The 25,641-nt window shown below is 44.3% G+C and overlaps 1 protein-coding gene across 1 annotated transcript in view; it reads right to left on the bottom strand.

The window, feature by feature from the left end:
• The window catches only part of LOXHD1 (lipoxygenase homology PLAT domains 1), a 283,627-nt gene extending 265,194 nt beyond the window's left edge, over positions 1-18,433 (bottom strand). Inside the window, exons 1-6 of the mRNA XM_073589763.1 lie at positions 18,258-18,433; positions 15,915-16,070; positions 12,028-12,179; positions 7,174-7,293; positions 6,746-6,910; positions 6,243-6,441 (exon numbers count right to left, since the gene is read on the bottom strand). Of these exons, the coding sequence (XP_073445864.1) occupies positions 6,243-6,441; positions 6,746-6,910; positions 7,174-7,293; positions 12,028-12,179; positions 15,915-16,070; positions 18,258-18,402 (937 nt within the window). The 5' untranslated portion in view covers positions 18,403-18,433. The remainder of the gene's footprint in view (positions 1-6,242; positions 6,442-6,745; positions 6,911-7,173; positions 7,294-12,027; positions 12,180-15,914; positions 16,071-18,257) is intronic.
• Positions 18,434-25,641: the final 7,208 nt, after the last annotated feature.

Below are 25,641 nucleotides of genomic sequence, written 5' to 3' on the forward strand. Positions count from 1 at the left end.
TTCTGGGAATCGCCGGTGATATTTCCATTTTCCTCTGTTGAGGCTTGGAGCAGTAGGCTATCTTCCTCTTTGGTGCTGCTGGAGGACGTCTGTGTTACTTCTCTGAGTCTACTTAAAATAAGTGTTCCCCTTGTTTGTCTATCCCAGCTGTCTTTAGTTGTAATGGGGATTGACTAGTGTTTACCTTGTCCTTCCCTCAGCAGGGCTTATTGCCAGGGTCAGGCAGGGATTAGGTTCCTGCTCGACGATAGGTGCAGAATCTACAGTATATAGGGATGTTTAGGGCAGACAGGGTGACGTTAGATCTGCCTAGGGGTCCCCACTTCCCCCTTCCCTAGTGTTGGGTTCCCTTCCCCTCATCCCTTTGTTTTGCACTTAGTATTTCCTACACTGTGTGTGACACCGATCATCTGATAATTTGTTTTTAATGGACAACCTCTTCAAGCCGCTGCTATGAGAGGTGCCTGGCACAATGCTCCACGTATGAGATGGGACTGTTCATGACTTTGTATATTCTGGATAAAGCTCTTGAACCTTCATACGGATCTCATGGCTATCAGATTTAAAATAAAGCTGAATAGTAATTTTTGAACATAAAATGGTTACCCCTCATCATTGGAAATCTACCTCTATATGACCTTTATGAAGACTTGATATACCACCGAAGAAGACTTGGCCAATGGTGTTGGAAAAATCAATAGCTTTGTACAAATGTGGCTATATTCCTTCCAGTTCAAGGATGGAGTTGACTTTACTCGTTTGCCAGGAATTAACTCAAAAAATAAATTTTGTGGGTAAATTAGGGTCTCAGCAGGCCTACATATCTGAACCCACTTCTTTATTCTCTACCCTAACCCACCTCCCAATTCGCGATTTTTTCTCAATATTTAGACTGCCTGATCTCTCACCGAACGAGTACAACCAAGTTGTTGAGACACATACGTCTTTTACATCAGCTGCAATCCGCGAAAATGGCGGGACACGGATCCGCAACTGTTTTGAAAGCAACGTGTGCTACCGGACCGTTGCTTTGACGGATCCGGGGAAGGCAGAAATTTAAAGGAACCAAAGAGAGAGAGAATTTTTACTAGCCGCCAGAACGGGATTTAGGGTTAATTTTCCGGCAGAGGCAATGCTTCCGGGCATGCGCAGTGACAAATGCGGATCCGGCCAGCCTAAAAAAAACGTTTCATTGTCCGTCCTGTCATGTCAGCGGATGCCAAAATCTTGGCGGATCCTTCAAAAAACGGATCCAACGGATGAGCATCTGTCAAGATCCGCCGATAATGCAAGTCATGGGAAAAAAAGACAGATCCGCCAAGAAAAATGGCTTGTCTAAATCGGCTCTCACTCTCTCTTCTTCTTTTTTTCTTCTTCTGCCATTGAGATTACTACTCTATGGAAACCGTTAATGAAGGATATTTTCCTTTTGTGTCGTAATTTGACCCATGGCTCCGCAGCTCGCCATGTAACATATATACACAGCTCGTGTTTCCTATAAAACGCACAGTGCCATGTAAACAGGAGACTATACCGGGCAGGTTGTGGTAGTGGCTACAGGGGTGATATGGAAGAGATTCAGGTCTCGTGTACAGATTGGCACTACAGCCTCACAGAGACCGTTATACGCCCATAGGCAACAATCGGCCATAACAATCATATCCCCTTCCTAATATTATGCTGTACCACCATATACCACGAACCCTTCGAGGCATGGGCTCCACAAGATATCTTTTACTGAGTTTAATATTTTTACGGACTGATAGGGGTCAATTGAGAAGCAATGTGAAGGCGATATGGCAACACAAGACCTTCCTGTGTGTGCGACTTACAGCTAGGTTCATATTAATGGAATCTCAGAAAAACTGTATTCCGACGGGAAGCCTGAAATGTTCCCGATGTAGTGTGAATGGAGTCATTGTGTACGCAGCATGGCCTCCATCCTTCGAGTATTTTCCGACACAAAAATACAATTAAACACATTGGAAAAAAAATCGAATATTGCCAGGATGGAGGCCACGCTGCCTACACCGTGCCTCCATTGGCTCCACTCAAGGGAATGACTCTGTTGGGGTTCCCTTTAGATGATAGTTTTTCGGTAACTCCAATGAAAACCCCGACGTGGTGTCAAGGGTGATTTGAATCTAACATAAGCCGTTTTTTACATTTGATACAAACAAGCTACTTGGATATGATCTCTATACAGATTTCACTCAAGTCTATATACTTAGATCGTTGGATTGAATTTTTCTCTCCTTTGACTTCTAGAGAGGAAAAATGGATGTTCCTACGGCCTATGATATAAACATGCCTCTATTTTTCCTTTAGACGATTTTTCCTTCCTTTATTATTTTTTAACAGCAGTAACAAAGCAAATCACCTGCAGGAAGTACTCTGCAATTCCCCTCCAATGCGTAAGACCACCATGCTCTTTAGGCAGCTGTCATCATCCAAATGATGGTTCAGCCAGCAGCTATCTCGCCTGACTCTCTTACGCAGGAGCTCTCAGTTTGCTGTCTCTATGAGAGAGCCGCTGCCAGACATCTAAGGCGGCGGCTTATCTTTGGGAGGAACAAAGAATCAGCAGTTCGAACCTGGACACGTAGGACCATTAACCCCTATACATCATCTGTCAGGGGCCACATACTTATTAGACCGTATCAATATCTGACAATGCTATTCTAACATACTTGGGAACCTTCCAGGCGCCTTCCAGGCCTCACAATTACAGGACACACTTTTGCGTATATCCACTTCCCAGTCACCCTCTCCTTCAGAGATGCTCCTGCTGTTTGCTCTCCTTGCACGTGTCTTCAGAAAGTTTACTAACAGACCCCTCACTGACCATGCCCACGCAGGATGCTTGGGTGATACGGTACTTTTTTACTACTGATGGCACCCTCTGTAAGCTTGCGCCCTCTCTGAGTGGTCTCCTTTCCCTCACCTTATGGGTTGGCAAAGCTTCTTCCGCCAAGAACCCTCACATAGGCAATCTTCCCTCTGTAACCTTGTGTGACACATCACTGATGATACCGGCTTTGCCAGGCAGCGCATCACCTACCCCTAAACAGAATTTGTCACAAGGTTATTCCTAAGTAATCTGAGAGCAGCATGATATAGGAACCGCGACCCCGATTCCAGCGATGTAACACTTACTGGGCTGCTTAGTGTAGTTTTTATAAAATTATTGTTTTATCAGCAGATTCTCACTTGTCAATTAGTAAACCTGCTCCCATGTAGTTCAACTCCGTCCCCTAGCACTGATTGGCAGCTTTCTGTTTATGCACAGTGTACACAGAAAACAGCCAATCAGTGGTGTAGGCGCGGTTATGCAGAGCTCAGCATTCAGAGAACAGCTAGATCTGCAGAAGAGAAAACAGTTTTGAATCGAAATTGCAAAGTAAGTGACACATTGTTGGAATCAGGGTCTCTGTCTCTACATCATGCTGCTCTCAGATGGGTTATCAAAAACCAAGTGACAAATTGCCTTTAACCCCTTTACGACATATGATGTATATTTACATCAAATGTTGTAACCCTGCCTTTGATGCGGGCTCACTAGCCAAGCTCGTGTCTTTTCCCACACATGATGGTTGATTTAATCAGCCATCATGTTCCTCTAACAGCCGTGGGTGACGTGAAGCTCCGTCTGCAGCTGGTAAATGCTGCTGGATTGAACAGGTCAGATGATCGCAGCCTCAAGTCCCCTAAGGGAAGTCTTAAATACAGTAAAAAGTTAAGCGAAAAAAGATTTAAAAAATGTGAAAATAAATAAATAAAACCACCCCCCTTTTAGTCCATTAAAATAAAACATTTTTTAATACAGTTTGATCTATCAAAATATAAAATAAATTATTCCGATTGGTAAACAGCCTAGTAAAAAAAAAAAAAAAAACCAGAATACTAAGAAGAACAATGGGGAAAAAATAAAAGGAAAAAATGGTCACTTTTGACCTGCTGACCGGTCCTCTTTAAAGTTTCTTACAAAAACTAATTGCGTCTCCCAAAGTGCAGAGTTGCCCGATGTCCCAACATTGAGCTACCCTTAAATATGGTTCCATGAAAAATGCCCATAGAAAAAAAGTCCACAGACATGAATGCCCACACAGAAAACTGCCCACAAGGAAAGTTACCCACACAGAAAACTGCCCACATGGACAGAATAACAACAGTTCATTAAAGAGGGCGAAAGGCGTATTCAGACATGGAAAATTGGGCACTTACCGGTACAGCCGGGGTGGAGCAATATAACATAGTACAGATTGGGGGAGGTTATAATAACGTTATATCGGTACAACCTGGGTCACATTGTACACAGGGTCCAGAGCGTTATAACATATTACAGATCAAGGGAGTTGATAATAAGGTTTTATCAGTATAGCCGAGAACACACTGTGCACAGACCCTGAAGCGATATAATATATTACAGATTGGGGGTAGGTGATAACATTATACCAGTACCACCGGCGTCACACTGTACACAGACTCGGGAGCGATATAACATATTACAGGTCAGGGGTGGTGATAATAAGGACGGTTATATCGGTATAGCTGGGGTCACACTGTGCACAGGCTCTTGAGCGATATAACATATTACAGGTTAGGGCGGGTGATAACAAGGTTATATCGGTACAGCCGGGTTCACACTGTACACAGACTCTGGAGCGATATAACATATTACAGGTCAGGACTAATGATAATAAGGACGGTTATATCGGTATAGCTGGGGTCACACTGTGCACAGGCTCTTGAGCGATATAACATATTACAGGTTAGGGCGGGTGATAACAAGGTTATATCGGTACAGCCGGGTTCACACTGTACACAGACTCTGGAGCGATATAACATATTACAGGTCAGGACTAATGATAATAAGGATGGTTATATCGGTATAGCCGGGTTCACACTGTACACAGACTCTGGAGCGATATAACATATTACAGGTCAGGACTAATGATAATAAGGATGGTTATATCGGTATAGCCGGGTTCACACTGTACACAGACTCTGGAGCGATATAACATATTACAGGTCAGGACTAATGATAATAAGGACGGTTATATCGGTATAGCTGGGGTCACACTGTACACAGACTCTGGAGCGATATAACATATTACAGGTCAGGACTAATGATAATAAGGACGGTTATATCGGTATAGCTGGGGTCACACTGTACACAGACTCTGGAGCGATATAACATATTACAGGTTAGGGCGGGTGATAACAAGGTTATATCGGTACAGCCGGGTTCACACTGTACACAGACTCTGGAGCGATATAACATATTACAGGTCAGGACTAATGATAATAAGGATGGTTATATCGGTACAGCCGGGTTCACACTGTACACAGACTCTGGAGCGATATAACATATTACAGGTCAGGACTAATGATAATAAGGATGGTTATATCGGTATAGCCGGGTTCACACTGTACACAGACTCTGGAGCGATATAACATATTACAGGTCAGGACTAATGATAATAAGGACGGTTATATCGGTATAGCTGGGGTCACACTGTACACAGACTCTGGAGCGATATAACATATTACAGGTCAGGACTAATGATAATAAGGACGGTTATATCGGTATAGCTGGGGTCACACTGTACACAGACTCTGGAGCGATATAACATATTACAGGTCAGGGCTGATGATAATAAGGACGGTTATATCGGTATAGCTGGGGTCACACTGTGCACAAGCTCTGGAGCGATATAACATATTACAGGTCAGGGCTGGTGATAATAAGGACGGTTATATCGGTATAGTTGGGGTCCCACTGTGCACAGGCTCTGGAGCGATATAACATATTACAGGTTAGGGCGGGTGATAACAAGGTTATATCGGTACAGCCGGGTTCACACTGTACACAAGCTCTTGAGCGACAGCATATTATAGGTCCGGGGAGGTTATAATAAGGTTATACCGGTACAGCCGGGGTCACATTGTACACAGGCTCTGGAACGATATAACATATTACAGATCAGGGGGAGGTGATAACTTGTTATTTTGTCTATGTGGACAGTATTCTGTGTGTACAACTTTCCTTGTGGACATTTTCCTGTGGCCATTCAAGGCTGTAGCCTTTTTGCCTGTGGCCATTTTTCAGGTCACCCTTAAACATACAGTATGTGTAGCGTGATTTGGAGAATATAGATGATTACGGTACGCTTCTCTCCCCTGTAATGGCTTTGCGTGTGTGATATTCAGGTGCAATAATAATGGCGGCGTGTTCCTACCGGTGTGATCTCCTGGTTTGCCATCCAGCAGATGAGCGGAGCTTTTACTGCTCGGTGTTAGTGTGCGGCTGAGCTGGCAATCTGTATGGTACAGAGAAAACCACCTCCGGCAAGGAAAATGCCAGGTCTGGTCACGGCTTGTGTTGGTAACAGAGACGTCATCCACGTACCAGGCGTGTTGCTGCTCTAGGCCGTCGTGCTGCACAAAAGCAGAGATTAATCAGAATCCGCAGTCCGATTAGTAACAGTGGCGGGAGGAGACCTTATTTAAGATATTTTAGAGATTCAAGCCTAAACTCAACGAAGCCATAAATGTAATTTGTTTTTTTTGTTTGTTTTTTTTTACAGGAATGGAAAACTGCACCAATGTGGAAAAAAAAATGAGCTGAGGGTCTGAAAGCCCTACAGATAGGGAGGCTTCTATTATGCATAAACCCTTGGGTCTCCCTTTCAGATCAGCTGGGGTTTCCATCTTGCAGAGCTCCCGCTTCCCCCACACTTACCTCCAGCGTGAGGTTCTTGATGTCCCCGATTTCAGGCCCATAGACGTTGAACGCGTTGGTCGATCCTTTACTGAATTTGAATTGAGAATCTTTCTCCGGACCCGGCTTCTTATAGAGCTGCGTCTTGTGAAGTTTTCCTTTGGTTCCCTTCATCTGTACATACACCTGGGACACAACCGTAGTATTAATATGCCATACTACATCATACTACTGACTTTTTTCTAAACTCACTGAAGGAACAAACAAAAATTGTGTTGAAAAATTAAAAAAAAAAATTCTACAAGCATAAACATTTTCCCCCCAAAATTGCAAAGTTTTGTTTTTTTTCTTGGCGTGGAAATGGTGGCACCAAGGAGGAAAAATCAGGAACTGAAGCACCAAGTGATAAATGCATGTTTGGTTATGTAATTCCAGGTATCATTTCTTACCCTGGCGCTGGTCCCGCATCGCTTCTTATCACCAGTCTTCACTGTCACCTTGTACCGCACCTGCGTTACCGCTGTAGATCCAGGCCGCGATCTGGTGGACGAGGCGCTGAATGCACGCTTCTAAGGAAAGACAACATGAAGTACCTTTTACTACAAAGCATTGCTGAAAATCTATTTCTTTTCTTAAGGCTCATTCAGACGTCTGTGTAATTTGGTCTGATCTGGCATGGCAATGCATGGACTGGCAGCGGGTCTCCAAACCCAAGGGTGACAGCCTCGTACAGTGCTCTTATCTTTTACTGGTACAGTACCTGAGAAAATAACATTTCGTATGTAAAAGAGGGGTGTGATTTTGGCATTGCCAAGAGTTTGGTGCCCTGTTACACCCCCTCATTATGCATGTTGTGGGCACTAATAGTGCTGCCTAAAGTCGCTGACGTGTGTGTTTATGTGTATGCAGATTAACTTTGCCTGTGCCCAGCCACGAGTGCACACTATGTCCTTGCTTGCTACACTGACAGGAAGTGACAGTGCGCACGCGTGGCGCGCATGCGCGGCCAGCCACAGGCAGTGACGGTGCGCACGCGCGGCTGGCCACAGGTAGTGACAGTGTGCACACGCGCCCCGGCCACAAGTAGTGACAGTGCATACGCGCGGTCGGCCACAGGCAGTGACAGTGCGCACGCTCAGCTGGCCACAAGTAGTGACTGTGCACACGCCCGGCCAGCCACAGGCAGTGACAGTGCATACGCTCGGCCGGCCACAGGCAGTGACATTGTACATGCACGGCCAGCCACAGGCAGCGACAGGGCACACACGCTGCCGGCCACAGGCGGCAACAGGGCGCACGCACAGCCAGCCATAGGCAGTGACAGGGCGTACGCGAACACTCTGGCTGACTTTAAGCTACACTGTCAATCAGAAGCAGAAAAAGCACCAAACATGCCACCAAAATAAAGGGACACAGACCTACACCGAACTCTTGGCCAGGTCAAAGGTGCACCTGTGGCGCCCCTGAGGCTCAGTCGCCACAGAGGTACTGCACCTTCTCCTAAGGCCTGAGGCTCAGTCGCCACAGAGGTACTGCACCTTCTCCTAAGGTGTAGTGCCCCACCATCCGGGTAAGGTGGGAACTCCTTTCCACGCTCCAACACTCGCACCCCACACAACAGGGTAGTTCTGCACAACCACATTGTGGCTCAGTGCATAGAGAGTAGCAGAGCACCTCTGGTGGTTCCCTGCATGGAACACTGGATGTGCTGGGAGGTGGGTGGAGTTGAGATCCATATAAAAGAGTGGGAAGGTTTAGAATTACAGAGCAGTCTGACGGGAGGTCAGGCGAGGAAAGGACAGTCAGTCAGGAGAGTCTGAGGATGGGTCTGAGCAGGAGTGCTGCAGCTGCCTCAGCGATCTGAGCCAGCTGGCACGGGAAAGGAACAGAAGGAGAAAGACATAGAACTGCAACCTAAGCTTCCATAAGAGAGAGAAAGAACAGTGCGGAACGAAGGAGTAGGAGAACAGAGAGGAGACGTGGGTTGGAAGAGGAACCCTGCCTATAGGTTCTCAGCGCATGGCCGGGGCCCGGTTCCCGAGGTTGTATGGACACTTATGGTTCTGCAGCAGACACCGGTGGAGTAGTTGGCTGTAAATGCACTACTCCCATCTAAGACTTGGGGCACGACAGCAACTGAATAGAGAGCCAGGACTCTGGAGATGGGAGTTCCCGAGAGAGGCTACAGCTGTCTGCCATACGAGTAGAGTTGTTAGGAACATCTGACAGGAGGAACTCCAGAGTACCACGGTACAGGAGTTCTTCACACCTTAAGGCGCAATAGAGGAGTCGTTCAGGAAAGGTACATGTTGGCGGAGTGTTGGAGAGGAGAATCCTGACTTGCCCGGGAGGTTGATTGAGTCTCTGCCCCGGAGGACACGGCACGGAGGCAGGCACCAGTGTGTACCACGGACTGTGAGTAAAGCTTTGGAACTGCAAGCCCTGGTGTCTTCCATTCATTTGTGCGCTAACACCGTCAGCACCGCTACATCTGGGTACCAGCATTTCTCACACCGCCTGCCCCTATCCTCATCAATTGCAATTACACTGCCCTGGGGTTACAGCTTCACCTGTGGGGAGCTACACCATCTATGCTGCAACACACCATCAGCCCCAGAGGATCTGCACACAGCGTTGGCTTAACATCTTGCTTGCCAAACACCACAGGTGGCGTCACGAACTATTCCATACCACATTAACTACATATACATTCTGCCATTGACTTGGGGGCCCAGGGCCACGGACCGGGTCACTGCTGCTGTGACACATCCCCCTGACACCGGCCCAGTACCGAGTACCCCACAGCCCTGGGAGGGCGACCCACACCAAAGCCCCCTCAAATACATTCAAATTAAAAGTTATTTTCTCAGTCTATGTACCATTAACAGGTACAGTGCTAGTGCTAGTATGATTTTTATAGGGGCAAAGTCCCCTATATCACGGTATAGCTTATTTATAATGCATTTTGTGGGGTTACAGTATCCCCTTAAGGGAACACTAACCCTTAATTAAACAAGAAACTCAGTTGCCCTCAATGGGAGTCTACAACTTTCTGTATGATCCTGAAACCTTAGACAGTCAGTCTTGTAAAAATCCTGCTAAGATCACAGGGGCTAATTTATTAACTGTCCTGCTAATTACCAGCTGAAGCCCAGCCCACCACAGCCAAGGGGTGGGGCCTAGAAAGCTTTTATATCTCTGCACATAGGAACAGAGGGAGAGGCTCCTGCTGCAGTCAGGTGTACAACAAACACAGGACAGTGGAGAGATGGAGGGGGTCATGGCTGGTCTCCTCAGACATAGAGAAGATTTCTTTCAAGATTTGTCAGTTTTCATTGTAATATGATACAAAATTGGATCAAAAGTAAGGAATGACTAGGAAATGACTACATTTTTGGCATTTTCTCGGTTTAGTGTTCCTTTTGTTTTTTATATTTAGTAGTATGCGTGACTTCTAGCTGAATAGCATTCAGGTGACTAAAAGCCCCCATACATATTAGATAAAAATCAACCGAACCCAGCAATTTTGGCAGGATTGGTCAACCGTCCAATATGTACAGTCATGGCCAAAAGTATTGACACCCCTGCAATTCTGTCAGATAATACTCAGTTTCTTCCTGAAAATGATTGCAAACACAAATTCTTTGGTATTATTATCTTCATTTAATTTGTCTTAAATGAAAAAACACAAAAAGAATTGTCCTAAAGCCAAATTGGATATAATTCCACACCAAACATAACAAAGAGGGTGGACAAAAGTATTGGCACTGTTCGAAAAATCATGTGATGCTTCTCTAATTTGTGTAATTAACAGCACCTATAACTTACCTGTGGCACCTAACAGGTGTTGGCAATAACTAAATCACACTTGCAGCCAGTTGACATGGATTAAAGTTGACTCAACCTCTGTCCTGTGTCCTTGTGTGTACCACATTGATCACGGAGAAAAGAAAGAAGACCAAAGAACTGTCTGAGGACTTGAGAAACCAAATTGTGAGGAAGCATGAGCAATCTCAAGGCTACAAGTCCATCTCCAAAGATCTGAATGTTCCTGTGTCTACCGTGCGCAGTGTCATCAAGAAGTTTAAAGCCCATGGCACTGTGGCTAACCTCCCTAGATGTGGCCGGAAAAGAAAAATTGACAAGAGATTTCAACGCAAGATTGTGCGGATGTTGGATAAAGAACCTCCGCTAACATCCAAACAAGTTCAAGCTGCCCTGCAGTCCGAGGGTACAACGGTGTCAACCCGTACTATCCGTCGGCATCTGAATGAAAAGGTACTGTATGGTAGGAGACCCAGGAAGACTCCACTTATTACCCCGAGACATAAAAAAGCCAGGCTGGAGTTTGCCAAAACTTACCTGAAAAAGCCTAAAACATTTTGGAACAATGTTCTCTGGTCAGATGAGACAAAAGTAGAGCTTTTAGGGCAAAAGCATCAACATAGAGTTTACAGGAGAAAAAAGAGGCATTCAAAGAAAAGTACACGGTCCCTACAGTCAAACATGGCGGAGGTTCCCTGATGTTTTGGGGTTGCTTTGCTGCCTCTGGCACTGGACTGCTTGACCGTGTGCATGGCATTATGAAGTCAGAAGACTACCAACAAATTTTGCAGCATAATTTAAGGCCCAGTGTGAGAAAGCTGGGTCTACCTCAGAGGTCATGGGTCTTCCAGCAGGACAATAACCCAAAACACACTTCAAAAAGCACTAGAAAATGGTTTGAGAGAAAGCACTGGAGACTTCTAAGGTGGCCAGCAATGAGTCCAGACCTGAATCCCATAGAACACCTGTGGAGAGATCTAAAAATGGCAGTTTGGAGAAGGCACCCTTCAAATATCAGGGACCTGGAGTAGTTTGCCAAAGAAGAATGGTCTAAAATTCCAGCAGAGCATTGTAAGAAACTCATTGATGGTTACCGGAAGTGGTTGGTCGCAGTTATTTTGGCTAAAGGTTGTGCAACCAAGTATTAGGCTGAGGGTGCCAATACTTTTGTCCGGCCCATTTTTGGAGTTTTGTGTGAAATGATCAATGTTTTGCTTTTTGCTTCATTCTCTTTGTGTTTTTTCATTTAAGACAAATTAAATGAAGATAATAATACCAAAGAATTTGTGTTTGCAATCATTTTCAGGAAGAAACTGAATATTATCTGACAGAATTGCAGGGGTGTCAATACTTTTGGCCATGACTGTATGTATTCCTGGGTATGGTGGAGTGTGGAGAGAAGGCTTTAGGAAGGAAGAGCTGGACGTGGAAGTCACTTTTCAATCAGGTATAGAGTTTGACCCTCGCAAAATACTCACACTAGTGGAGGGCCGTGTGTTAAGCTGTAGCCCAAATTTCTTAGCGTAGTAATCGTATAAATGAGGGTCGTTCATGGAGCTGTATGTAGGGAGGGTATCCATGTGTCCATTTTTATATCGATATCCGCCAGAGTTGGCGCTCATGGTCCGTGCTGATGGGTAAAAAGAAATTAGATAGTTTATGGTTCCTTACCATCTTACGTCATCAGGTTTCTGCGTCGGTCATGATGACTTTCAATCATTTCTCACCTACAAAGATGTCTACTTGTCTCTTCACTACCTAAGGTCTCCAATGACATATGACTGTTCTCCAACCTCAACACTCCTTCCGCTAACACTTCTCTTGTGCTGCACCTAGAGAGCAGAAGGTGCTGGGAAGATTGATAGTAACATAGTAACATAGTAATATAGTTATTAAGGTTGAAGGGAGACTTTAAGTCCATCTAGTTCAACCCATATCCTGTCCTGCCCTAACATGTTGATCCAGAGGAAGGCAAAAAAAAACCCATGTGGCAATCAGTAGGCTTCACATTGGGGAAAAAAATTCCTTCCCGACTCCACATACGGCAATCAGACTAGCTCCCTGGATCAACGCAATATTAAGGAAACTAGTGTATATACCCTGTAATATTATACTTTTCAAGAAAGGCATCCAGTCCCTTCTTAAATTTTAGTAGGGAATCACTCATTACAACATCATATGGCAGAGAGTTCCATAGTCTCACTGCTCTTACAGTAAAGAATTCGCGTCTGTGAGTATGCTTAAACCTTCTTTCCTCCAGACGTAGAGGATGCCCCCTTGTCCCCGTCACAGGTCTAAGTAAAAAGATCATTAGAAAGGTCTTTGTATTGTCCCCACATATATTTATACATTGTAATAAGATCACCCCTAAGCCTTCGATTCTCCAAACTAAATAACCCCAAGTGTAATAACCTGTCTTGGTATTGCAGACCCCCCAGTTCCCTAATAACCTTGGTCGCTCTTCTCTGCACCCGCTCCAGTTCAGCTATGTCTTTCTTATACACCGGAGACCAGAACTGTACACAGTATTCTAAGTGTGGTCGCATCAGTGACTTATATAGAGGTAAAATTATGTTCTCCTCATGAGCATCTATGCCTCTTTTAATGCATCCCATTATTTTATTTGCCTTTGCAGCAGATGCCTGACACTGGCCACTAAATGTGAGTTTGTCATCCACCCATACACCCTGGTCTTTTTCAGTGACAGTTTTGCCCAGTGTTTTACAATTAAGCACATAATTATACATCTTATTCGTTCTACCCAAGTGCATGACCTTACATTTATCCGTATTAAAGCTCATTTGCCATTTATCAGCCCAAGCTTCTAGTTTACATAAATCCTCCTGTAATATAAAATTGTCCTCCTCTGTATTGATTACCCTGCAGAGTTTAGTGTCATCTGCAAATATTGAAATTGTACTCTCTATGCCCCCTACAAGGTCATTAATAAATATGTTAAAAAGAAGCAGGCCCAAAACTGACCCCTGTGGTACCCCACTGCTAACTGTGACCCAGTCCGAGTGTGCTCCATTAATAACCACCCTTTGTTTCCTATCCTTGAGCCAGCTCTTAACCCACCTACACATATTTTCCCCTATCCCCATTGTTCTCATTTTATGTATCAACCTTTTGTGTGGCACAGTATCAAAAGCTTTTGAAAAGTCCATATACACCACGTCCACTGCATTCCCTTGGTCCAGTCCGGAACTTACCTCTTCATAAAAGCTTATCAGATTAGTCTGACAGGAACGGTCCCTTGTAAACCCATGTTGATATTGGATCATGAGGTTATTCTTCACCATATACTCCAGTATAGTATCTCTTAGAAAACCCTCCAGGATTTTACCCACAGTTGAGGTTAAACTTACTGGCCTATAATTTCCGAGTTCAGTTTTTGTCCCCTTTTTGAATATTGGCACCACATTTGCTATACGCCAGTCCTGTGGTACAGAACCTGTTATTATGGAATCTTTAAAGATTAAAAATAATGGTCTATCTATGACTGTGCTTAATTCCTGCAGTACTTGGGGGTGTATCCCATCCGGGCCCGGGGATTTGTCAATTTTAGTGATTTTTAGACGCCGCCGTACTTCCTGCTGGGTTAAGCAGGTGACATTTAATGGAGAATTTTTATCCCTGATCATGTTATCCGTCATGGGATTTTCCTGTGTAAATACTGTTGAAAAAAAGTCATTTAGCATATTGGCTTTTTCCTCATCCTCATCCACCATTTCACCCAGACTATTTTTAAGGGGACCAACACTATCATTTTTTAGTTTCTTACCATTTATGTAGTTAAAGAATATTTTGGGATTATTTTTACTTTCTCTGGCAATGCATCTGTCTGTCTCAATCTTTGCTGTCTTGATTTGCTTTTAACAGAATTTATTTAATCTTCTGTATTTAGTTAATGCCTCATCACTCCCTACTTGCTTTAATTCTCTAAATGCTTTATTTTTATCTCTTATTGCGCCCCTTACAGCTCTATTTAGCCATAGTGGTTTCCTCCTATTTCTCGCATGTTTATTCCCATACGGTATATATTGTGCACAGGTCCTATTCAGGATGCTAATAAACGTCTCCCATTTTCTTTGTGTATTTTTATGTCTCAGGATATCGTCCCAGTTAATTGCACCAAGATCATCTCTCATCCGTTGGAAATTTGCCTTCCTGAAGTTTAGTGTCCTTGTAACCCCTCTACTACACATCTTATTAAAGGATACATGAAAGCTTATTAATTTGTGATCACTATTACCCAAGTGACCCCCAACCCTTACATTGTTTGGAAAAGTTTTAGTGTACTTTGTACTTTATTAACAAGGGTTTTCTGTGATATTTCAAAGACTAGGGAAAGAATAAAATAATGAAAAAAGTATTTATTGCCCCTCTGAATCTCTCGTCGCTCGAACTCTACTCCTTGTGGAAATGGAAGTGTCCCGTCTATCTGTCACATGACCTCTCCAGCCAATCACTGGCCTTAGCAGAGACATGCATGGCACATGACTGCTGAAGCTAGGGATTGGTAGAGGAGGATTTAAAGGTTATGAAGTGGATATTCCTTTATTTTAAGACATACCTTTATGCTTTTGCAACTTATAAACTTTCCTGGGAAATCCCTTTAATTTAAATCCCTGCACACTGGGTTTTAGAGTCCGGTAAGAGGTCCTACCCAGTGAGTGATGCATTCTTAATTTATACTCCTCCCTGACTTCTATCAATATCAAAAGTGTCCCATTAGGGATAATAACTCCCCATTCTGCTGATTGGTGCAGGTCCCAGTGATAGGACCCCCACCGATCAACAAGTTATCACCTGTCCTGCTGATAGGTTTAAAGAAGTTGCCAGGTGGAAAAAAAGTTATCACCTATCTTCCAATGCTTGCTGGCTTGTGTAATGACTTGCTCTTGCATCCTAAGACATTTTACTGTTCCTTGTTCCTCGAAGGCAGGGCTTTGTTTCTATTCATTTGTTAATGGTTGGCAATAAGACAAAGGAACTTCCTATTTCAAATTTGTTTAAAGAGCCCAAATGGAAAATGATTGATTAACCAAACTTAACTCTTGACCTCCCCAATCCATTGACAACTTATTTCTGATGTATAGTAACTACTGACCATTCCAGTATGTGAATGACTGTCACATTATACAATGGCCTATCAACCAGTAAGTTCATTGCTTTGTGGGAGGGTAATGACAAACAAAATGTGATCTTTGGCCTTAGATCCCATTCAGTTCGATATGATCTGAGCAGCTGCTACTTCATCCTTCATATGGACTAAAAAACAAAGGTATTTACCTAGACGGGAGCAGAGTTTTACCAGTTCGATGATTAGTTCCTATGCTGATGACAGTAGTTGTGTTATTACCTGCAAACGGAGCCATCTTACTGAACACAGACTCCACAGGTCTATGATTGAGGTTCACTTTATATCTCCGTAAGGAGTTTGTCCAATTTTCCGATTTGCGAGAATCACTCCACACTGGCTTACCGCGGGGCGGGGAGGTGTCTCTAAACTGAAACCCTGAGAACGACAAAGTGAATTGTAAAACTATACCGTCATGAATTAAAGACACAGGGAAATCAATGCTGGTCAGGACCAGGTATGTCTGTACTGATCCTGAGTTACAGCCTGTATTATACTCCAGAGCTGCGCTCACTATTCTGCTGGTGCAGTCACTGTGTACATACTTTACATTACTGATCCTGTTCTGATCCTGAGTTACATGCTGTATTATACTCCAGAGCTGCACCCACTATTCTGCTGGTGCAGTCACTGTGTACATACATTACATTACTGATCCTGAGTTACAGCCTGTATTATACTCCAGAGCTGCACTCACTATTCTGCTGGTGCAGTCACTGTGTACATACATTACATTACTGATCCTGTACTGATCCTGAGTTACCTCCTTTATTATACTCCAGAGCTGCACTCACTATTCTGCTGGTGCAGTCACTGTGTACATACATTACATTACTGATCCTGTACTGATCCTGAGTTACATCCTGTATTATACTCCAGAGCTGCACTCACTATTTTGCTGGTGCAGTCACTGTGTACATACTTTACATTACTGATCCTGTTCTGATCCTGAGTTACATGCTGTATTATACTTCAGAGCTGCACCCACTATTCTGCTGGTGCAGTCACTGTGTACATACTTTACATTACTGATCCTGTTCTGATCCTGAGTTACATGCTGTATTATACTCCAGAGCTGCACCCACTATTCTGCTGGTGCAGTCACTGTGTACATACATTACATTACTGATCCTGTACTGATCCTGAGTTACATCCTGTATTATACTCCAGAGCTGCACTCACTATTCTGCTGATGCAGTCACTGTGTACATACATTACATTACTGATCCTGTACTGATCCTGAGTTACATCCTGTATTATACTCCAGAGCTGCACTCACTATTCTGCTGATGCAGTCACTGTGTACATACATTACATTACTGATCCTGTACTGATCCTGAGTTACATCCTGTATTATACTCCAGAGCTGCACTCACTATTTTGCTGGTGCAGTCACTGTGTACATACTTTACATTACTGATCCTGTTCTGATCCTGAGTTACATGCTGTATTATACTCCAGAGCTGCACCCACTATTCTGCTGGTGCAGTCACTGTGTACATACATTACATTACTGATCCTGAGTTACATCCTGTATTATACTCCAGAGCTGCACTCACTATTCTGCTGATGCAGTCACTGTGTACATACATTACATTACTGATCCTGTACTGATCCTGAGTTACATCCTGTATTATACTCCAGAGATGCACTCACTATTCTGCTGTTGGAGTCACTGTATGCATATATTACATTACTGATCCTGTACTGATTCTGAGTTACATCCTCTATTATACTCCAGAGCTGCATTCACTATTCTGCTGGTGGAGTCACTATGCACATACATTATATTACTGATCCTGTACTGATCCTGAGTTACCTCCAGTATTATACTCCAGAGCTGCACTCACTATTCTGCTGGTGCAGTCACTGTGTACATACATCACATACATTTATTGCTCTCCTTGCTTTTCTGCAGAAAATAAAAATATAATGAAATATGCTAATTAGGTTGCTTGGTGCACCCTTGGTGTGGCTAAGATGCTCAGTGCACCTTTCCCCTGGTTTTTCATGCCCTGCCTCCCTCACTTGTGATTGACAGCTCTTGTTCTCTTGAGCTCTTTTTGCAGAGAGTGCTCACCACAAGCAATGCAGCACTGTCAATCACCAGTAAGAGAGACAGGGAATGAAAACCCGATGGAACAGTGCACTGAGCCTCATGTTCACACCCACAGTGCACTGAGCCTCTTGGTAGCACCCACAATGCACTGAGCCTCTTGGTCAAACCACAGTGCACTGAGCCTCTTGGTCACACCCACAATGCATTGAGCCCCTTGGTAGCACCCACAGTGCACTGAGCCTCTTGGTCACACCCACAGTGCACTGAGCCTCTTAGTCATACCCACAGTGCACTGAGCACCTTCATTAACATGTTTAATTAATCTCCAGTTTCTGCAGTTCAGAGACAGCGATTAGAGCGTTAAAGGGGCATGTTTTTTTATAAGGGCTGTATTTCCTGTAAGTCTATGTGCTTAGTTTATACTGTCAGTTCAAGCGGTGACACTCCCTTTAAAAATTTTTCCAAAATTTTTTTTTTGTGTTATTTCCCTTTTGTTGATATCTTACCAGTTGCGGGACGGATCCGTGGCACTGTGGCAGCAGCGTAGACATCTCGGGGTCTGACAGCTCCAAAAGATCCAGGAGCGTTTTGTGGCTGTAGAATGCCGGTGACTGAGGGCGAAGAGTTATAATACTGGACCTGCGTTGGCATTTTCAGGATTTTGCCAATTTAATATCCGTCTTCTTCCTAGAACACATTTTATAAATGGCAGTAACTCTAAGAGGATTGTCTTCTATTCACTGACAGCAATTAGAGATCTTGAACACAGTCAGGAATACAGTATATGAAGGGACAGTACAGGGATCGCGCTAAGGGTTTATTCATACACTGTGTTTTCGCCACGTTTTGAACCATAAAGGCACGGCCCGTGAGCGCTGCCATACTTATTTAAAGCACTCCGTTACATCCCCTTTATTCTGAGGACTACACAGAGTTCCATACACACTACTGCAACCTGGAGGGGGCTCTTTTCCCATGCAGACTGCATCTATCCCTAACTGCAGGGATTTCCAACGACGTACTGAATAACTCCTTGGACAGGTCGAAACTACACTAATGTGCTTAGTCGTTCTAGAATTATTCATGTGCCCAGCTTGTTTTTTCTGTTCACATCGAGTGGAAAATAAAAATTATTTTCTTGCATCACCCAAAGCAACGGAGCGTGCGTTGAATTTTAACTTTTATGTCCATGCTAACTGGTCAGAGGAGGACTGGCGTGTTTGACGACTGTAAATAGGAGGATATGGTTCCTGGCTGTAATCCTGAGGATATCAAGGACTGTGTATGACTGTGAGTAAAGAGACTTTGACACGGCAGTGCAGTCGCCCACGGAAACTGGACAAAGGGAGGTCCAGGGTGTCTAGTGACTATGTAAACGTATGGATGCCGTGTAGTATGTAGTGCTGTGTTTAGGTGAAATAGACACTGATACTATGCACTAACATTACATGCACTTGTGTGAACTGGACTTTAATTCTGTGAAGAAACACATTAAAGGAGTTCTGTGTTTGAACTTTGTGTGTCACTGCCTCATCACTGCATACAATGCTACCAGTGCACTACATTAGATTATGGATTCGTTACTGTATGAGTAGTGAGATTATGGATTGTTTACTGTATGAGCATTAAGATTATTTACTGTGCGAGCAATGAGATATGGATTCTTTACTGTATGAGCAGTAATATTATGGATTATTTACTGTGCGAGTAGTGAGATTATAGATTCTTTACTGTATGGGCATTCAGTTCATGGATTACTGTATGAGTAATGAGATTATGGATTCCTTACTTTGTTAGCGGTTTGATTATGGATTATTTACTGTACGAGCAGTAATATTATGGATTATTTACTGTATCAGCAGTAATATTATGGATTCTTTACTCTATAAACAGAGAGATTATGGATTACTTAATGTGTGAGCGGTAAGATTATGGATTATTTACTGTTGGAGCTGTGAGATTATTTATTCTTTACTGTATCAGCAGTAAGATTATAGATTCTTTACTGTGCAAGCAGTGAGATTATGGATTGTTTACTGTATAAGAAGTAAGATTATGGAATTTTTTTCCTTGTGAGCGGTGATATTATGGATTCTTTAATGTGCAAGCAGTGAGACTATGGGGCTATGCGACACAACACGTTGTAATACTTGATTAAAATTCAACAAGGGCCTGGATGTCTTTCTTGATAAATATAATATTACAAGTTATGGGCAGGGGATTCTGTGATGGGATGTTGACCCTGGGAACTAGTCTGACTACAGTTTGTGGAGTCGAGAAGGATTTTGTTCACTAACAAGGGGCAATTATCATTTGCCTTGTGGGGTTCTGTCTCCTAACGTTAGACTATAGGTTGAACTCGATGGACTTGTGTCTTCTTTAAAACTTAAAACTGAGAAACATTAAATGTATTTCTTAGATCTTTGCTCAATTTAAGGAAATAGATCCTAAATGAGAATGGAATACATATATATATATATATATTATAACGGGCTAAGTGTCACTCTGTCTGAAGCCTTTATAGACTTCGCAAGCGCGACGCGCCTGCGCAGTCTGGCTCCAGACAGGATGTGGCATCCAGTGGTGAGGAGTGTGTATGGCGTCGGAGATGGCGGTACCATAAAGACTGCATACCACTATTTCCAGCGCCATACTTACATACTTACCTGACCGGGAGGACCGTTGCCGCGGTGCTTCTCTTCGGCCGGAGACCGGGGCAGGAGTGCGGCCGGAATCGCGCATGCGCATAGCGCGATCCGGCGCCATTTTACTGAAGACACATTTGCAGTGTGTCTTCAGCAATATGGCGCCGGACAGCGCTATGGGCATGCGTGTACTCGGGCGCCAGACTCCTCCCCCGGCCTTCAGCAGAACGTGACAGCGCTGGAGCACAGGAAAGAAGGGTGAGTATAAAAGTTTTTTTGTATGTATGTAGTTTAATAGGGGTGAGGAGACCATGCATACCATGAAAGGAGGGTGAGGGGACCATGCATACCACGAAAGGGGGGTGAGGGGACCATGCATACCATGAAAGGTGGGTGAGGGGACCACGCATACCAGGATAGGGGGTGAGGGGACCACGCATACCAGGAAAGGGGGATGAGGGGACCATGCATACCAGGAAAGGGAGGTGAGGGGACCATGCATACCAGGATAGGGGGGTGAGGGGACCACACATACCAGGAAAGGGGGGTGAGGGGACCATGCATACCACGAAAGGGGGGTGAGGGGACCACGCATACCAGGAAAGAAGGGTGAGGGGACCATGCATACCAGGATAGGGGGGTGAGGGGACCACGCATACCAGGAAAGGGGGGTGAGGGGACCATGCATACCAGGATAGGGGGGTGAGGGGACCACGCATACCACGAAAGGGGGGGTGAGGGGACCATGCATACCACGAAAGGGGGGATGAGGGGACCATGCATACCACGAAAGCGGAGTGAGGGTACCATGCATACCAGGAAAGAGGGTGAGGGTACCATGCATACCACAAAAGGAGGGTGAGGGGACCATGCATACCACGAAAGCGGAGTGAGGGGACCACGCATACCAGGAAAGAGGGTGAGGGTACCATGCATACCACGAAAGGAGGGTGAGGGGACCATGCATACCACGAAAGGAGGGTGAGGGGACCATGCATACCACGAAAGGAGGGTGAGGGGACCATGCATACCACGAAAGGTTGGGTGAGGGGACCATGCATAAATTCTTAATAAATATAATTCTGGATTAATTATTCAACGGCTCATATACAAAAAAATCAATCCTTAAAAGATACTTTATTGACCAATCATTAAAAAGTTTTCAAAACTTCAAAAAACAGGCAAACAAAAATAGGCTTATTGCTGATTTTCAAAATCCAGCCACAAACACTAGAGAGTCGATCCAATGTCAGGTAGAGGGTCACAAACCTATTTGTCCCTATAGGGCCCTATATCTCTCTCCTACCTGACAGCGGAGGTTGGCACCCTCTTGATACGCAAATGGCTCCCCCGCTCCTCGGCGGCTCTCCCTAATCACACTGTTGACTCCTATCTAAACAACATCAGCTTGGAGTACAACAGATGGCCGGGGACAAAAATAAAATAGATAATAACCCTATGCCACAAACCACCAAGACAAAAATCTAAGGAATAGTAACTGGAAAAAACTCTAATTTTTGGCAGATTTGTAAACATTTGCTTTGGGAGGAAAAGGGGTCTAAATAACCCTATTTAGGTGTCTCCCTGCCTGACAGCGGAGCTTTTACACCCTACGTTACTCTGGTGCCCCCGCTCCACGTGGGCTGACCCTTACTGACCCCTACACTTCTCACCCAGAAAGAGGAAAGATGGTGTCAGAACAGGTGAGGGGACCATGCATACCCTGAAAGTGAGGTGAGGGGACCATGCAAACCACGAAAGGGGGGTGAAGGGACCATGCATACCACGAAAGCAGGGTGATGGGACAATGCATACCACAAAAGGGAGGTCAGGAGACCATGCATACCACGAAAGGAGGATGAGGGGACCATGCATACCACGAAAGGGGGGTGAGGGGACCCTGCATACCACAAAAGAGGAGTGAGGAGACCATGCACACCACGAAAGGAGGATGAGGGGACCATGCATACCACGAAAGGGGGGTGAGGGGACCCTGCATACCACAAAAGAGGAGTGAGGAGACCATGCATACCACAAAAGGAGGGTGAGGGGACCATGCATACCATGAAAGGAGGGTGAGGGGACCATGCATACAACGAAAGGGGAGTGAGGGGACCATGCCTACCACGAAAGGGGGGTGAGGGGACCATGCATACCACGAAAGGGGGGTGATGGGACCATGTATACCACGATTGGGGAGTGAGGGGACCATGTATACCACGATTGGGGAGTGAGGGGACCATGCATACCAGGACTGGGGGATGAGAGGACCATGCATACCAGGACTGGGGGATGAGAGGACCATGCATACCAGGATTGGGGGGAATGAAGACCATGCATACCAGGATAGGGGAGGGTGAGAGGACCTTGCATACCAGGATTGGGGGTGAGAGGACCATGTATACCAGGACAGGGGGGGTGAGAAGACCATGCATACCAGGATAGGGGAGCGAGAGGACCATACATACCAGGATAGGGGGGTGAGAGGACCATGCATACCAGGATAGGGGGGGTGAGAGGACCATGCATACCAGGATAGGGGAGCGAGAGGACCATACATACCAGGATTGGGGGGTGAGGGGGCCATGCATACCAGGATAGGGGGGGGTGAGAGGACCATGCATACCAGGATTGGGGGGTGAGGGTACCATGCATACCAAGATAGGGATGAGGAGTGCCATGCACACCAGGATAGGAGGGGGGCAGCACATACCAGGATGGGAGACCATACACCAATAAAAATGCTCGCCACCCAGGCGTAGAACGGGTTCATAGCTAGTATATATGTATATATATATAATGTATATATACTAAATAATCCGTTAACTACAGGGTGGGTCAGTTATATGGATACACCAAAATAAAATGGGAATGGTTGGTGATAGCAACTTCCTGTTTGTGGCACATTAGTATATGGGAGGGGGAAAACTTTTCAAGATGGGTGGTGACCAAGGTGGCCATTTTGAAGTTGGCCATTTTGGATTCCATCTTTATAAATGGCCCACCCAGGTGTATCCATATAAATGGCCCACCCTGTAGTGTGTACCCAGTCAACCAAAGTGTCCTGACACTTGGATGGTCGCATCAGCATTTATGCTTTACCTTTAAAGGAAAAAGGAAGTAATGTACAAATTTGGATAACAACACGAAACAATCACTGACCTCAGGGAGACCAGTCAAAGAAAACACTGTGGCAGCCGGCAAAGGCGCTCAATCAGTGAAATCCTAGGTGCATTGCTCCCTGGGAAATACGAATATGCAAATAAAGTCCGTGGAGCCTCATTTAAGAGTCTCAAACACGGGACTAGCCAGATCTTCCTCCAGGGAAGGACCCAGCCAAGGAGTGGCTCCTTTCGGAAACCACCATTACCACCATATTATGTGGCCCTTTAAGTCAATATCCAGCTCTTTACGAGTTTACAGATATGACAAGGGAAATACCAAGGCCAGGTATCCATCCACAGACAGCTGTTTCGGGGTGTTGCCCCTCATCAGTGTGGAGTAGGATTCTGGCTAGGTGGGAGCAATGCCTAGTAGACCAAAATCACGAAACAATCACTGACCTCAGGGAGACCAGTCAAAGAAAACACTGCGGCAGCCGGCAAAGGCGCTCAATCAGTGAAATCCTAGGGCATTGCTCCCTGCTAGTCCCGTGTTTGAGACTCTTAAATGAGGCTCCACGGACTTTATTTGCAAATTTGGATAACAAGTAACAGAATGTTTTACTAAGCTGTGAAAAATAAAAATTGTGCCATTTTGGGCTTTATTCATCGAGCAGTTTTGCCAGATTTTTGTAATATTTTTGATTAATTCTAAGTTGTATAAAATTGTGATAATTTTGGATTTTTTTCACCGGCTTCCTTGACTCTTAGAAAAGTGGGTGCAACTGAGGTTGGAAAGGAAGCATGACAAATTCATCATCATTTATGCAACAAGATGGTGGAAATTCCGACACATATGTATCTTTTGTATATTTGTGTTTTTGTTAGAGAGCTTCAGTATAAATGTAGAGTGGATATGATAAAATCTGCTGCCTGCAGCCACCACTAGGAGCTTACTACTGACTGAGGACTGCAATGTGTATGCACAGAGCTCCACCTAGTGGTAGAGGAAGGCAGGAAGAGTTTGTATCCTATTACTGACTTATTTTTGGACATGAAAAATTATCCAGATTTATTTGCATTTGTAAACTGCCACCTTTGTCAACTAAACCAATGTACACATTCATCTGCCAAACTCTCTGTAGAACAGTCAAATTACAAGAGATCATGTCCCTCTGGTTAATCTAGCCTGACCACATACCTGTACACTACACCAATGTATTCAAGGATCATTCACAGAAACACACACAGTTCTACTGGTCAGTTTCCAGACATTCCTGTTCCAGGAATAAGCAGTATGCAAGATTTGGTATAGAAGTAATGTAATAAAGGGTCTGTGGCCTATGCCAAAAAAAGACTACCTGTCATTCTTGCAGAGGTTTAGGTGAAGCCAAAGGAAATATGTCCAAAAATTATCCCAGCAGATGCCCATCAGCAGAACATGTCGCGTCTACTGAAAACTTTGTCTCCGTCATTGTGGATGAGGTTTGAGAATTCCTGATGTTTCACCAATTTCAATTTTTAAAAAAATTTGCTAAATTCTTATACAGATATACCCAAGTTTCCCCATACCTTCCTTCACTGGAGTGATTTGTGTACGTCTGAAAATTATGTGCAATTTTTGTGACGTTTTAGCGGAATATTCGTCTTTTTGCATTAAAAAGTTGCCGAAAAGATTAAAGACAAAAAAAAAGCGTATTTTATTTGGCAAAAAAAGTCACAAACCTCGAGCGCCATTTTGGCGCAAAGAAAAAGTAAAAGAATACAATAACACAAAAAAAAACTGAATTTAATAGAAACCTCCACAAATGATGACTCAAGCCCTGGAATCTGTCAGTAGGATCAACCCTCCTAAGATGTTTATATGGACATGTAGGTCATAGGAAGCTGAATAAAATGATACCTTGATATCTGCGATCCGATGTTTGATTCCAGAGGAATCCGTGATTTTCTTAATATGTAAATGAGCTGATAAGATCTATGGGCCGGACATAGATTTCCCCGAGAACATGTAATTCTATGTGATAAGTGGTTGAGTAAGTTTATGGATAACACTTATTTCTTTGTGTTATTAGGATCAGATGGCGAAAATCCAAGCGATCAGATTCAATATTATTACCTATCCCTCTAATGAACAGGAGACT

The sequence above is a fragment of the Dendrobates tinctorius genome, unplaced genomic scaffold (assembly GCF_039654945.1).
Source record: "Dendrobates tinctorius isolate UK_male_01 unplaced genomic scaffold, ASM3965494v1 ptg000113l, whole genome shotgun sequence".
NCBI lineage: Eukaryota > Metazoa > Chordata > Amphibia > Anura > Dendrobatidae > Dendrobates > Dendrobates tinctorius.